Below are 15,109 nucleotides of genomic sequence, written 5' to 3' on the forward strand. Positions count from 1 at the left end.
AAGAGACAGTATATATATATATATATATATATAACATAGGCCTCCTAGGTGGTGCTAGTGGTAAAGAACCTGCCTGCCAATACAGGAGACAAAGAGATGAGAGTTTGATCTCTGGGTCTGAAAGATCCCCTGGAGAAGGACACGGCAAACCATTCCAGTATTCTTGCCTGGAGAATTCCATGGACAGAGGAACCTTGTGGGTTACAGTCCATGGGGTTGTAAAGAGTTGGACAAGACTGAGCAGCTAACAGACATAAACTTGGTGGACCTTAGTCCTCTGATCAGGGTTTGAACCTGGGTCTTTGGCAGTGGAAGTACACAGTCCTAACCACTGGAATGCTAGGGAATTCCCATGACAAGGCTTTTAAGATTGACTTTCTTGGCAATGTTTTAAGTATACAATCTCATATTTTTAACTACAGTCACATGTACATTTCATCACCAGTCATGTTATAACTTAAAGTACCTTCTGACCATTTTCTCCCTTTCCCCATGCTACTCCCTTGCCCAGGAAACCACCAATTAATCTTTTTCTATGAGTTTGGCTTTTAAGTTTTTTTTAAATTTTATATTGGAGTATAGTTGATTAACAATGATGTGCTAGTTGTAGGCGTATAGCAAAGTGATTCAGTTATATCCATACAAGTATCTATTCTTTTTCAAATTTTTTTCCCATTTAGATTGTTATAGGATATTGAGCCATGTTCCCAGTGCTATATGGTATGTCCTTTTTAGTTATTAATTTTAAATATAGTAGTGTGTACAGGTCAATCAAACTTGGTTTTTTTAGATTACATGTGTAAGTGAGATCATAGAGTACTTGTCTTTATCTGACATTTCATTCAGCATAATGCCCTCAAGATCCATCCACGTTGTCCCAAAAGGCAAATTTTCCTATATTTTTGTAGCTGAAGAGTTATTTCACTGTGTGTATCTATATGTATAATTTCTATGCTTATACCCACATCTTTATCTATAGAGATATGTGTGTCTCTATTTATCACATTTTCTTGATCCTTTTAATGGTCAGTGAACACTTCGGTTGTTTCCATGTCTTGGTTGTTGTGAATAATGGTGTAATAAATATGGGAGTGCAACCATGTCTTCAAGATCATGCTTTCATTTTTTAGATATGTACCTGAAGTGGGGTTTCTGGCTAACATAGTAGTTCCATTTTTAGTTTTTTGAGGAACATCCATACTGCTTTCTATAGTGGCTATACCAGTTGACATTCTCAACAACATCTTACAAGTTTTCCTTCTCTACATCCTTGCCAATACTTGCTCTTTCTTGTGTTTTTGATAATAGCCACTCTTAAGAGGTGTCAAGCAATAGTTCATTGTGATTGTGATTTGCATTTTCCTGATGATTAGTGATATTGAGCACTTTTTCAGGTACCACTTCTATATCTTCTTTGGAAAAATGTGTATATCCTTTGCCCACTTAAAAATTTAAATTATTTAAATTTAAATTATTTGACATTGAGTCATATGGGTTCCTTACATATTTTGGATATTAACTCCTCATGAAATATATGATTTGCAAGTGATTTTTTTCCACCCCATAGATTATCTTTTCATTTTGTATACTGTTTCTTCTGTTCTACAGGAGATTTTTAGGTTGATGTTGATGTGGTCCCACTGTTTATTTTGATTTTGTGGCTTATACTCTAGGTGTCATACCTAAGAAATCATTATCAAGATCCACAGCCAGGAGCCTTTCCCTTATGTTTTCTTCTAGGAGTTTTATGATTTCAGGTCTTAAATAGATTTATGTATTTGATATATTTTGAGATTTTTTTTTCTATAGTATTAAGATAGGGATCTAATTTCCTTCTTTTGCATGTAAACAACCAGTTTTCTTAACAGCATTTACTGAAAAGAAAATCTTTTCCTCACTGAATATTTTTGGTTCCCTTATAAAACATTCATTGACTACATGCATGGGTTTATTTCTGGGTAGTCAATTCTCTTAATAGCTCTATGTGTCTATTTTCATGCCATCACCAAAACACTTGATTACTAGCTATGTAATGCAGTTTGAAATTAGGAAGTATGATACCTCCAGCTTTTTTTTTTTTTGGTGTGGACCATTTATTAAAGATATATTTATTTTTAATCAGTTCAGTTCAGTCGCTCAGTCGTGTCCGTCTCTTTGCTACCCCATGAATTGCAGCACTCCAGGCCTCCCTGTCCATCACCAACTCCCAGAGTTCACTCAAACTAATGTCCATCGAGCATCAAATCTTATTGGGGCACACGGACTGTTTTATCTTTTTTTTTTTGCAGCATGTGGGATCTTTAGTTACCACTGAGTATGAACTCTTGGTTGTGGCATGTAGGATCTCAGTCACAGCCTGGGCTTCTCTAGTTGCAGGGCAGGGGCTTTGAGTGTGGGCTTAGTTGCCCTGAGGTATGTGGGATCTTTGTTCTCCAACCAGGGTTTGAACTTGCATCCCCTGCATTGGAAGGTAGATTCTTTTTTTAATTTTAATTTTGTAATTTTGTAATTTTGTATTGGGGTATAGCCAGTTAACAATGTTGTGGTAGTTTCAGGAGAACAGTGAAGAGACTCAGCCATACATATACATGTACTCATTCTCCCCTAAACTCCCCTCCCATTCAGGGTGCCACATAACACTGAGCAGAGTTCTCTGCTGTAGAGTAGGTCCTTGCATATCCATTTAAAGTACAGTAATGTGTACATGTCTGTCCCAAATTTCCTAACTATCCCTCCCCCATCCTTCCTCCCAGCAACCACAGGTTCATTCTCTAAGTCTGTGAGTCTCTTTCTGTTTTGTATGTTCATTTGTATCATTTCTTTTTAGATTCCACATATAAAGGATGGCATACAATATTTTTCCTTCTATGTCTGACTTCCTTCACTAAGTATGACAATCTCTAGGTCCATCCATATTGCTGCAAATGGCATTATTTCATTCTTTTAAATGGCTGAGTAATATTCCATTGTATATATGTTCCACATCTTCTTTATCAATTCCTCTGTCAATTGACATTTAGGTTGCTTCCATGTCTTGGTTATTGTAAACAGTACTATCCTTTTGGATTATGTTTTTATCTGAATATATGCCCAGGAGTGGGATTTCAGGGTCATATGGTAGCTCTATTTTTAGCTTTTTAAGGAACCTCCATACTGTTCTCTATAGTGGCTGGACCTACTTACATTCCCACTAACAATGTAGGAGGGTCCCCTTCTTCCTACACCCTCTCCAGCATTTATCATTTGTAGATTTTTTGATGATAACCATTCTGGCTGGTGTGAAGTAATACCTCATTGTAGTTTTGATTTGAATTTCTCTAATAATTAGTGATATTGAACATCTTTTCAGATGGGAAGGTAGATTTTAACCACTGGACCACCAGGGAAGTTCCCTGATATGGACCATTTTTAAAGTCTTCATTGAATTTGTTAGAATATTGCTTCTGGTTTTTTTTTTTTTTTTCTTTCCCTTTGGCCACAAGGCTTTTGGGATCTTAGCTCCCTGACAAGGAATTTAACCCACACCCTCTGCAATGGAAGCAAAGTCTTAATCACTGAGCTGCCAGGGAAGTCCCTCCAGCTTTATTTTTTGTTTGTTTTTTGCTTCACTAGGTCTTCATTGTTTCACATGGGCTTTCTGCAGCTGTGGCGATTGGGGGCTACTTTTCCTTGTGGTTCACAAGCTTCTCATTGAGGTGGCTTCTCTGGTCATAGAGTATGGGCTCTAGGCAAGTGGCCATCAGTAGTTGTGGCTTTTGGGTTGTAGAGCACAGGCTCAGTAGTTGTGGCGCATGGGCTTAGTGGTTTCCCCGCATGTGGAAGCTTCCTGGACCAGGGATTGAATTGAGAAGTTGTTGCTGAGCTGTGAAAGATGCCAGGATTCTTGGCCTTTGGAGGAGAGGAATTCAATCTGGGGTCAGTGACTAGGCTTGATCACTCAGAGCTTTTGTGTAATATAGTTTTATTAAAGTATAAAAGAGGTAGAGAAAGTTTCTGACATAGACTTCAGAAGAGGGCAGAAAGAGTGCCCCCCTGCTAGTCTTTAGCAGGAAGTTATATACCAACTAGCAGACTGCTAGTTGGAGAAAGGAAATGTCTCATAACTCAGAGAATGGCACCGGGCCCCTCACCAACAACATGTATTTTGAGATAACACTGGCACAAGATGAGTCATCCCAGGCCATAAAACAATTGACATGAATTTTGAAGAAAGGTAGGTTTCCAAGCAAATACATAGTCTCATTAACAAAGCTAAAGAGAACATTTGCATGAGCAAAACATACTGGCTTGTTGAGTAAAGCATTCTAGTTTGTCAAGTCCATTCTTAATCTTAGGGGGAACTGCCTTGAAGAAAAACAGAATCTAAGGTATATACTTAGCTCATTAACATAACTTAAAAAAATATTTCCGTAAGAATAACACATTGGTTAGCTCAAGGTTTGAGAAATGTTAAGCTCAGGTGAAATCAGGTGTCATCAGTGGCTACACAGAATTTTAAAAGAAACCTTTTACTTTTGTATAGAGAAGAGAAGAAATCTGACACTTGCAGTTTGTTCCTTCTGTTGCTTAAGAGAGAGATAAAAAACGTCTGACATTTGCAGCCTATTTCCTCTGATTAGGGGCCCCTAGCCTTCCTGCCTCTTACCCTCTCAGAACCCATGTCCCCTGCATTGGCAGGGGGCTTCTCAACCACTGGACCACCAGGGAAGTCCCCTATAATTTTATTTTCGTTTTCTCTTCTCTTCACAAAGACTGCTTTGGCTGTTGGAACTTTCAAGGTTTGACACAAATCTTAGGATTTTTTTTTTTCTGTTTCTGTGAAAAATACTATTGGAATTGCTTTGAATCTATAGATGACTATGGAGTATGGATGTTTTAACAAGATTAATTCTTACAATCTGTGAACATGGAATAGCTTTCCATTTTATTTGTGTCCTTCAATTTGTCTCAAGTCATTACTTTTAGTGCATAGCTCTTTCATCTTATGGTTAAATTTATTCTTAAAATTTTATTATTTATTGTGTAATTTTAATGAGATTATGCACCCCCCCACCTCCCACTGAATGTTCCCTTGTGTAGAAATGCAACTGATTTCTGTAGATTGATTTTGCATCCTGTGACTTTATTAAATTTATTATTTCTAACAGTACCTTTTTTGGAATAGCATTAGAGTTTTCTATATATAATATCATATCATATGCAATGGAGATAATTTTATTCTTCCTTCTCAATTTGGTTGCCTTTTATTTCTTTTTGTTTAGTTGTTCTGGCTGGGATTTCCAGTACTATGTGGATTAAGAATGGTAACAGAAAACATGCTTGTGTTGTTCCTGATCTCAGAGAAAAAATAAGTGTGATGCTAACTATGGGTTTCTCATATAAAGTTTATATTATGTTGAGGATTGTCCCTTCTATATTAATTATTTGAGAGTTTAAAAATTACAGATGTTGAATTTTGTCAAATACCTTTTGTGCATCTAGTGAGATGCTCATATGATTTTTCTCTTTCATTCTATTAATGTGGTATATGACATTTATTGATTTACACGTGTTGAACCATTCTAAGTATCCATCTCACTTGATCATAGTATATAATTTTTAAAGGTGTTGTTCAATTCATTTGGCTAAATTTGTTGAGAAATTTGGCATTTATATTAATCAGGGACATTGGTTTGTAATTTTCTTTTCTTGTAGTTCTCTTACACAGCATTAGTATTAGGCTAATGCTGGCCATGTAAAATGATTTTGGGAGTTTGGGAGTTCTTCAAGTTTTCGAAGAGTTTAGAAAGAATAGGTGCTATTTCTCGTCTATATATTTGATAGAATTCACCAATGAAAACATCTGAGCTCTTTTTCTAGGTTATACAAATTGTTGGCATATATTTGTTCATAGTAGTCTCTCATGATTCATATTCTGTAGTATCAGTTTTAATGTCCCCCGTCTCTTATCTAATTTTATTTGAGCCTTCTAATTTTCTTTCTTAGTCTATCTGAAGGTTTATCATTTTTCTTTATTTTTTCAAAGAACTAACTCTTAGTTTTGTCATTTCTTTCTATCATTTTCCTCTACTCTGTTTCATTTATTTCTTGCCTAATCTTTATTTTTTTCTTCCCTCTGCTAGTTTTTGGTTTATTTTTTTCTTCTCTTCTAGTTCTAGAAGTGCAATGTTGTTGTTGTTCAGTCATTAAGTCATGTCTGACCCTTTGTGACCCTCATGGACTGCAACACAACAGTCTCCTCGGTCCTCCAATATCTCCCGGAGTTTGTTCAAATTCATGTTCAGATGCTGGGAAGGATTGAGGGCAGGAGGAGAAGGGGAACAGAGGATAAGATGGTTGGATTGCATCACCGACTCAATGGACATGGGTTTGGGTGGACTCCGGGAGTTGGTGATGGACAGGGAGGCCTGGCATGCTGCAGTCCCAGGGAGGCCTGGCGTGCTGTGATTCATGGGGTCACAAAGAGACGGACACGACTGAGCGATTGAACTGAACTGAACTGAACTAACTCATTCTCTGCCACCCCCTTCTCCTTTTGCTTCAATCTTTCCCAGCATCAGAGTATTTTCCAATGTGTTGGCTCTGTGCGTCAGATGGTCAAAGTATTGGAGCTTTAGTTTCAGCAACAGTCTTTCCAGTGAATATTCAAGGTTGATTTCCTTTAGAGTTTACTGGTTAATCTCCTTGCAGTCCAAGGGACTCTCAGGAATCTTCTCCAGCCCCACAATTTGAAAGCATCAATTCTTTGGCACTCAGCCTTCTATATGGCTGAGTTGCTCACATCCATACAAGACTACTGGAAAAACCAAAACTTTGGCTATACAGACCTTTGTTAACAACATGATGTCTCTGTTTTTTAGTATGCTGTCTAGGTTTTTCATAGCTTTTCTTCCAAGAAGCAAGCATCTTTAAATGTCATGGCTGCAGTCACTGTCTGCAGTGATTTTGGAGCCCAAGAAAAGAAAATCTGCTTCCACTTTTCCCCCTTCTATTTGCCATGAAGTGATGGGACTAGATGCCATGATCTTAGTTTTTTGAATGTTGACTTTTGAACCAGCACTCTTGTCTTTCATTCTCATCAAGAGGCTCTTTAGTTCTTCCTCACTTTCTGCCGATAGAGTGATATCATGTGCATATCTGAGGTTGTTGAGAAATCTTGATTCCAGCTTGTAATTCATCCAGTCTTGTATTTCGCATCATATACTCTTCATATGAGTTAAATAAGCAGGGTGACAATATATAGCGTTGTTGAACTCCTTTTCCAATTTTGAACCAGTCCATTGTTCCATATCCAGTTCTAACTGTTGCTTCTTGATCTGCATACAGATTTCTCAGGAGGCAGGTTGGTGGTCTGGTATTCCCATCTCTTTAAGAATGTTCCACAGTTTGTTGTGATCTATGGTCAAAGGCTTTAGTGTAGTCAATGAAACAGAGGTAAATGGTTTTCTGGAATTCCCTTGCTTTCTCTATGATTCAGTGAATGTTGACAATTTGATCTCTGATTCCTCTGCCTTTTCTAAATCCAGCTTGTACATCTGAAAGTTCTTGCTTCATGTACTGCTAAAGCCTAGCTTAAAGGATTTTGAGCATAACCTTACTAGCATGTGAAATGAGTGCAATTGTATGGTAGTTTGAACATTCTTTGTTACTGCCCTTCTTTGGGGTTGAAATGAAAACTGGTCTTTTCCAGTCCTGTGGCCACTGCTGAGTTTTCCAAACTTGCTGACATATTGAGTGCAGCACTTTAACAGAATCATCTTTTAGGATCTTTACATAGCTCAACAGGAATTCCATTACCTCCACTAGCTTTGTTCGTACTAATGCTTCATAAAGCCCGCTTGACTTCATACTCCAGAATGTCTGGCTCTGGGTGAATGAGAACACTATTGTGATTATCCAGGTCATTAAGACCTTTCTATATAGTTCTTCTGTGTTTTCTTGCTGCCTCTTCTTAAATCTATTTTGCTTCTGGTAGGTCCTTACCATTTCTGACTTTATCATGCCCATCCTTGTATGAAATGTTTGCTTGATATCTCTAATTTTCTTGAAGAGATCTCTAGTCTTTCCCATTCTATTGTTTTCCTCAATGTCTTTGCATTGTTCATTTAAGAAGGTGTTCTTAACTCTCCTTGCTCTTTTCTAGAACTCTGCATTCAGTTTGGTACATCTTTCCCTTTTTCCTTTGCCTTTTACTTCTCTTTGTTCCTCAGCTATTTGTTAAACTTCCTCACATAACCACTTTGCCTTCTTGCATTTCTTTTTCTTTGGGATGACTTTTGTCACTGCCTCCTATACAATGTTACAAACTTCTGTTCGTAGTTCTTCAGGCACTCTGTCTACCAGATCTAGCCCCTTGAATTTATTTTTCACTTTCCCTGTACAATCATAAAGGATTTGATTTAGGTCGTACCTGAACGGCCTAGTGGTTTTCTCTACTTTTTTCAATTTGAGGCTGATTTTGCAATAAGGAACTGATGGTCCGAGTCACAGTCAGCTCCAGGTCATTCTTTTGCTGACTGTTTAGAGCCTCTCCATCATCAGCTGCAAAGAACATAATCAATTTGATTTTGGTATTGACCATCTGGTGATGTCCACATGTAGAGTTATCTCTTGGTATTTTGGGAAAAGGGTGTTTGTTTTGACCAGCGTGTTGTCTTGACAAAACTGTTGTCCTTTGCCCTGCTTCATTTTGTACCCCAAGGCCAAAATTATCTGTTACTCCAGGTGTAATGTTAGGTTGTATATTTAAGATCTTTCTTTTTTTCTTAATGTATGCATTTGTCAATATAAATTTCCCTCTTAGAATTGGTTTTGTTGCATTCCATAGTGTTGCTATGTATGTTTCCACTTATTGTTTGTCTCAGGATATATATATATATTTTTCAGTTTTTTTTGTTTTATTATTACTATTATTATTATTTTACTTTACAATATTGTATTGGTTTTGCCATACATCAACATGCATCCACCATGGGTGTACATGTGTTCCCTATCCTGAACCCCCCTATCACCTCCCTCCACATACCATCCCTCTGGGTCATCCCAGTGCACCAGCCCCAAGCTTCCTGTATCCTGCATCGAACCTGGACTGGCAATTCATTTCTTATATGATACTATACATGTTTTAATGCCATTCTCCCAAATCATCCCCCACCCCGACAGAGTCCAAAAGACTGCTCTATACATCTGTGTCTCTTTTGCTGTCTCGCATGCAGGGTTGTCGTTACCATCTTTCTAAATTCCATATATATAGTACAGCCACTATGGAGAACAGTGTTTTTTTCCTTAAAAAACTGGAAATAGAACTGCCATATGACCCAGCAATCCCACTGCTGGGCATACACACCGAGAAAACTCAGGATATATTTTTAAAAATTTATTTGTGTATTTATTTTTGGCTGCACTTGGTCTTCATTGCTGCATGTGGGCTTTCTTTAGTTGTAGTGAGTGAAAGCCACTCTTAGTTGAGGTGCTAGGGCTTCTCATTGTAGTGGCTTTTCTTTTTGTGGAATGAGGGCTCTAGGGCACTTGGGCTTCAGTAGTTGCAACCCACAGGCTCCAGAGCACAGGCTCAGTAGTTGTGGCACACAGGCTTAGTTGCCCCATGGCATGTGGCATCTTCCTGGACCAGGCATCAAACCCTGGCCACTGCACTGGCAGGTGGATTCATAACCATTGGACCACCAGGGAAAGTTGCTCAGTGTATTTTAAAATTTTCCTTTCAGTTTCTTTTTTCATCATTGGTTGTTCAGGTGCTTGTTGTTTATTTTTGTTTTTAATTTTTTTAAAACTAAAGCAACCTTTTAAAATATTACTTACTTACTTTTTCCTTCCCTGATAACTCAGTTGGTAAAGAGTCCATCTGCAATGCAGAAGGCCCTGGATCAATTCCTGGTTCAGGAAGATCCGCTGGAAAAGGGATAGGCTACCCACTCCAGTATTTTTTTTTTCTTTTTTTTTGACTGTGTTGGGTCTTTGTTGCTGGGCTCGGTATTTCTCTTGTTGCAGCAATTGGGGGATACTCTTCATTGCTGTACGTGGGCTTCTCATTGTCGTGGCTTCTCTTGTTGTGGAGCACAGTTTTTAGGCATGCGGGCTTCAGTAGTTGCAGTGCATAGATCAGTAGTTGAGGCTCGTGGGTTCTAGAACTTGGGCTCAGTAGTTATGGTGCATAGGCTTAGTTGCTAGGCAACATGTGGGATCTTCTGGGACCATGGATTGAACTGGTGTCACCTGCATTGCCTTGTGGCTCAGCTGGTAAATAATCTGCTGGCAATGCGGAAGAACTGGGTTCAGTCCCTGGGTTGGGAAGATTCCCTGGACTGTATCGTCCATGGGGTCACAAAGAGTTGGACACAACTGAGTGACCTTCACTTTCACTTTCACTTCAGAGCCTGTTACCCTAGCCCTCTACTCCTAAGCTGGGTGAGATGCTTCCTATGGACAGGGAAGGAGAGGGAGTATTCCTCCCTGGATCCTGGGCCACGAGCTATAACTGAGATGGTGAAGCTGGACCCTAGTAGCCTTGGGCACATCTACAGGGAGGGCAGCATCCAGAGTCTCTGGAAGCCTGTCCTCAGTGGTGTCCCTGGAGCTGGTTCTACAGGCTTGTGAGAAATACCTGGTGCCTCCCTTCCTGTTCCATGTTCAGCAGTGGCACATTGGGAGCTAAAAGTTGGCCACAGGGGGAATATTTATAGTGCCAAAGTCAACAAACACTTTTCATGCTTATTTTTCTCCCTCAGAAAAAAGATTTTTTCAATACTTAGCAGAACACCACTGCACTGTCTCATAAAACCTCTCCTGTGTCCTGTGTCTGTGTCTCTTTTGCAGTTCTGGAGCTGAGACTGGTCAATGGAGACCACAGCTGTGAGGGGAGAGTGGCAGTGAAACACCAAGGAAAATGGGGCACAGTGAATGATCTGAACTGGAACATGGATGAGGCGCATGTGGTGTGCAGACAGCTGAGGTGTGGAGCTGCTGTTGATGCTCCCACAGGGGCTAAATTTGGGCTGGGAATTGGACCCATTTGGTTTAATTATATTTACTGCAAGGGACCAGAGTCGGTTATCACTGAGTGTAGTTATCCTCCTGTTAAAGACCATCATCCTGAGGGCCTTTCCCACGAGAAGGATGCTGGGGCAGTCTGCTCACGTAAGTTTTGTCAGGGCTGGGAGGGGGTTCTTAGCAGGACAACTTCCGGTTTTATTCCCAGATTATCTATGAGCACATGGATCACACCCTTTAGAATGTACTTGGGTAAATATTCAACTCACACAGTGATTTCTTGAAGGGTAAGTGCTCAAGAGTGCCTGCAGTCATGAAACTAAAAGATGATTTCTCCTTGGAAGAAAAGCTATGACAAACCCAGACAGCCTATTAAAAAACAGAGACATCACTTTGCTGACAAAGGTCTGTATAGTCAATGCTATGGTTTTTCCAATAGTTGTGTACAGATGTGAGAATTGGACCATAAAGAAGGCTGAATGCCAAAGAATTGATGCTTTGGAACTGTAGTACTGGAGAAGACTCTTGAGAGTCCCTTGGACAGCAAGAAGACCAAGCCTAAAGCAAATCAACCTTGAATATTCATTGGAAAGACTGATGCTGAAGCTGAAGCTGAATACTTCGGCCACCTGTTTGGAAGATTAGACTCATTGGAAAAGACCCTGATGCTGGGAAAGATTGGGGTCAGGAGGAAGAAGGGGCGATAGAAGATGGGATGGATGGATGGCATCACCTACTCAATGGACGAAAGTGAAAGAGGAGAGAGTGAAAAAGTTGGCTTAAAGCTCAACATTCAGAAAACTAAGATCAAGGCATCCAGTCCCATCACTTCATGACAAATAGATGGGGAAACAGTGGAAACAGTGGCAGACTTTATTTTTTTGGACTCCAAAATCACCGCAGATGGTGATTGCAGCCATGAAATAAAAAGACGCTTACTCCTTGGAAGAAAAGTTATGACAACCTAGACAGCATATTAAAAAGCAGAGACATTACTTTGCCAATAAAGGTCGTCTAGTCAAGGCTATGGTTTTTCCAGTAGTCATGTATGGATGTGAGAGTTGGACTATAAAAAAAGCTGAGCACTGAAGAATTGATGCTTTTGAACTGTGGCTTGGAGAAGACTCTCGAGAGTCCCTTGGAATGCAAGGAGAGCCAACCAGTCCATCCTAAAGAAAATCAGTTCAGAATGTTCATTGGAAGGACTGATGTTGAAGCTGAAACTCCAATACTTTGGCCATCTGATGCAAAGAGCTGACTTATTTGAAAAGAGGGTGAGCTCAAATGTTTCATACAGGTACAACTGCTGGTTTGGACCTCTGTGAATTAGGTTCATCATGCTAGGTTGTTGTAGTCCTGCATGAGATGATCAGACAAGTGCAGCTACAACAGAGGATATAGGAGAGGTGGAAACAGATATAGTTTATCATACTCATAGTTTCTAGAGAGAGTATCATCAGGTGAGTACATGGGGGAGGTACCAATAGAACAGGCTCAGCTGAGAAGCAATGGTCCAAAATGATGTGTGAAGACCCATGAACAAATGACCATACTGGGGTCAGAGTGAAGTTATAGAAAGAGAAGGCATGAGGGCATTCACTGGTGCATTGGAAGGTTACTAGGTCACAGTCAGGGGAGGCAAGAAGCGGGATTTGTGGCAGGAGCTAGTTTCATCACACTGGTGCACCTGGTCACCTGGGTCAGGTTCTCACGTCCTATTTGTTGGGATGTTGATGCAGCAGGAAACCCTGAAGTTTGACAATTACTACAGAGTCTACTACTGTAGACAATTACTACAGAGGAAAACTAAGGGCTGTGAAGCTAAGAGAATCTGAAATGATACCCTTTGAGGACTCAATCCTGTCTAAATGTATTTGACCTGAGCCAAGGCTAAAACTAGAATGTGACTGGGTGATCACAGTATTTGCCAGAGATGTTCCCAGTTGTTATCAGAATGCTTGATGGATTTTCCAGGGCATAAATCCCACCACAATTGTGCTGGAATTGGGGAAGATATTATCAAATATCACGGCAACATCCCTAACAGAGGTGGTTGGATGTCAGGAAAGGATCATCCCAGCTGCTGAGGTGGTGGGACAGAACAGCTCTGAGGACATCTGCAGGAGGTTCTTCACATGCTCAGTTGCTTCAGTCATGTCTAACTCTTTTATGACCCTATGGACTGTAACCTGCCTGGCTCCTCTGTTCATGGGATTCTCCAGGCAAGAATACTGCACCAGATCATCATTTCCTTCTCCAGGGAATCTTCCCAACCCAAGAATTGAACCCGAGTCTCTTGTGTCTCCTGCATTGGCAGGTGGATTCTTTACCACAAGTGCCACCTTGGAAGCCCTAAATGTAGTACATGTGGAAGTTATATAGCCTAGTGAGTGATTTATTTAATATGAGAAGTCTCTGTGTCTGCTCCAGTAATTTCCCTTGGTTTCTGCTAATAGACCTTGGTTTTTTGCACCCTATTTTTTTATTGACAATAACTGGTTACTTTATTAAAAAAATATAGAGGTAATTGAGACCTAGGATAAAGGTAATTTACTCTAGAAAGGGATTCATATTTATTTTGTCATGATTCTTTAGTATTATCTATAGTGGACCACATTCATACAAGTGCTAAAATGGATATTACCTGGACAATCCAGAGATTCAAACTCTGAATCTAAATCCATGCAAGAGCAGGTCTATTTCAACTGGTGTTCAGCTTATTGTGGAGAATGCCTTCTTCTGGATTCTCATCTGCATATGGGTTTGGGATTTGATTTTACCTCCTCACCATCAAGGGCCATAAAAAACCCACATGTTTTCCTGAATGACCTAATGCCCTTAGGGGAAAAAAAATTCCATGCTTATGTATGTTAGTGACTTTCCATTTTACTTCAGATTTGGCTGGACGTTTCATTCCTATCTTAGAGGTGTTTAATGCTTTTCAGATAATTTTTAGTGAATTTATTTCCCTGTATTTTCAGTAGACAAGATGAGAAAACAAAAACAAAAAATAGACAAGATGCCCTAAATAAGCAAGCCTACATTTACTAGAAAATCTCCTGGAACTTACCACAGTAATGAAATCATCTATTTGTTTGTTTGTGTCATCAATAAGGCAAAAGATACATGAGGAGAGGAACATGGTCTTATCATTTTCTGCATGTATAGCACAGAAAGTACCTTCTAAGAGATAATTTTAGTATTAATAGTAGTAGCTTTTTCTGTGGGCTTCCCTGATAGCTCAGTTGGTAAAGAATCCACCTGAAATGCAGGAGACCCTGGTTTGATTCCTGGATTGGGAAGATCCGCTGGAGAAAGTATAGGCTACCCATTCCTGTATTCTTGGGCTTCGCTTGTAGCTCAAATGGTAAAGAATCTGCCCGCAATGCGGGAGACCTGGGTTTGATCCCTGGGTTGGGAAGATCCCCTGGAGAGGGGAAAGGCTACCCACTTCAGTATTCTGGCCTGGAGAATTCCATAGACTGTATAGTCCATGGGGTCACAAAGAGTCAGCCACGATTGAGTGACTTTTGCTTTTCACTTCTGTACTTTTAGGATCCTATTTAATTTCCTTACTCTCACCTCAATGTCAGATGTCTAAAAAAATCTCCAAGTAAGTATCACAGGATATCTCCCTTTGTCTATTGTCTCCTTCACCTCCTCCTCATGTATCTTTATTTCCTTCCTAGATGAGACTCACAGGTCCATGAAATGAACTGTGACCCTCCAAAATTCATATGTTGAACTCCTACTTCTCATTGTGACTTCATTGGAGATAGGACCTTTAGAGGTAACTGAGATTAAATAAGGTCATAAGGATGTGGCCCTGATCCAATAGGTGACGAAGAGGTAGAGGCACATCTCCCTGCCTCTCCAGGTGCCCATGTCCTAGGAAAGGTCATGTGAGCAAACAGTGAAGGAGCCGTGGTCAGCAAGTCAAGAGAGGAGCACTCAGAATGAACACTACTTGCTAGCACCATGATCTTGGACTTTCTGACTTCCAGAACTGTGATAAGAGAAATACATTTCTGCTGTTTAACCAGCCAGGTTGGGGTATCTTGTGGTGGCCACCTGCCTGATCCGAATACACACCAGGATTTTC

General features: G+C 39.9%; 1 protein-coding gene across 1 annotated transcript in view; it reads left to right on the forward strand.

Annotated features, from left to right (window-relative positions):
• The window catches only part of LOC104995507 (antigen WC1.1-like), a gene marked incomplete at its 3' end in the record, with an annotated part of 71,446 nt that overhangs the window by 3,306 nt on the left and 53,031 nt on the right, over positions 1-15,109 (forward strand). Inside the window, 2 exon segments of the mRNA XM_010849383.1 lie at positions 10,834-11,154; positions 12,654-12,661. Coding sequence (XP_010847685.1) covers positions 10,834-11,154; positions 12,654-12,661 — 329 coding nt within the window.

Source organism: Bison bison, unplaced genomic scaffold, assembly GCF_000754665.1.
Source record: "Bison bison bison isolate TAMUID 2011002044 unplaced genomic scaffold, Bison_UMD1.0 scf7180017864281, whole genome shotgun sequence".
NCBI lineage: Eukaryota > Metazoa > Chordata > Mammalia > Artiodactyla > Bovidae > Bison > Bison bison.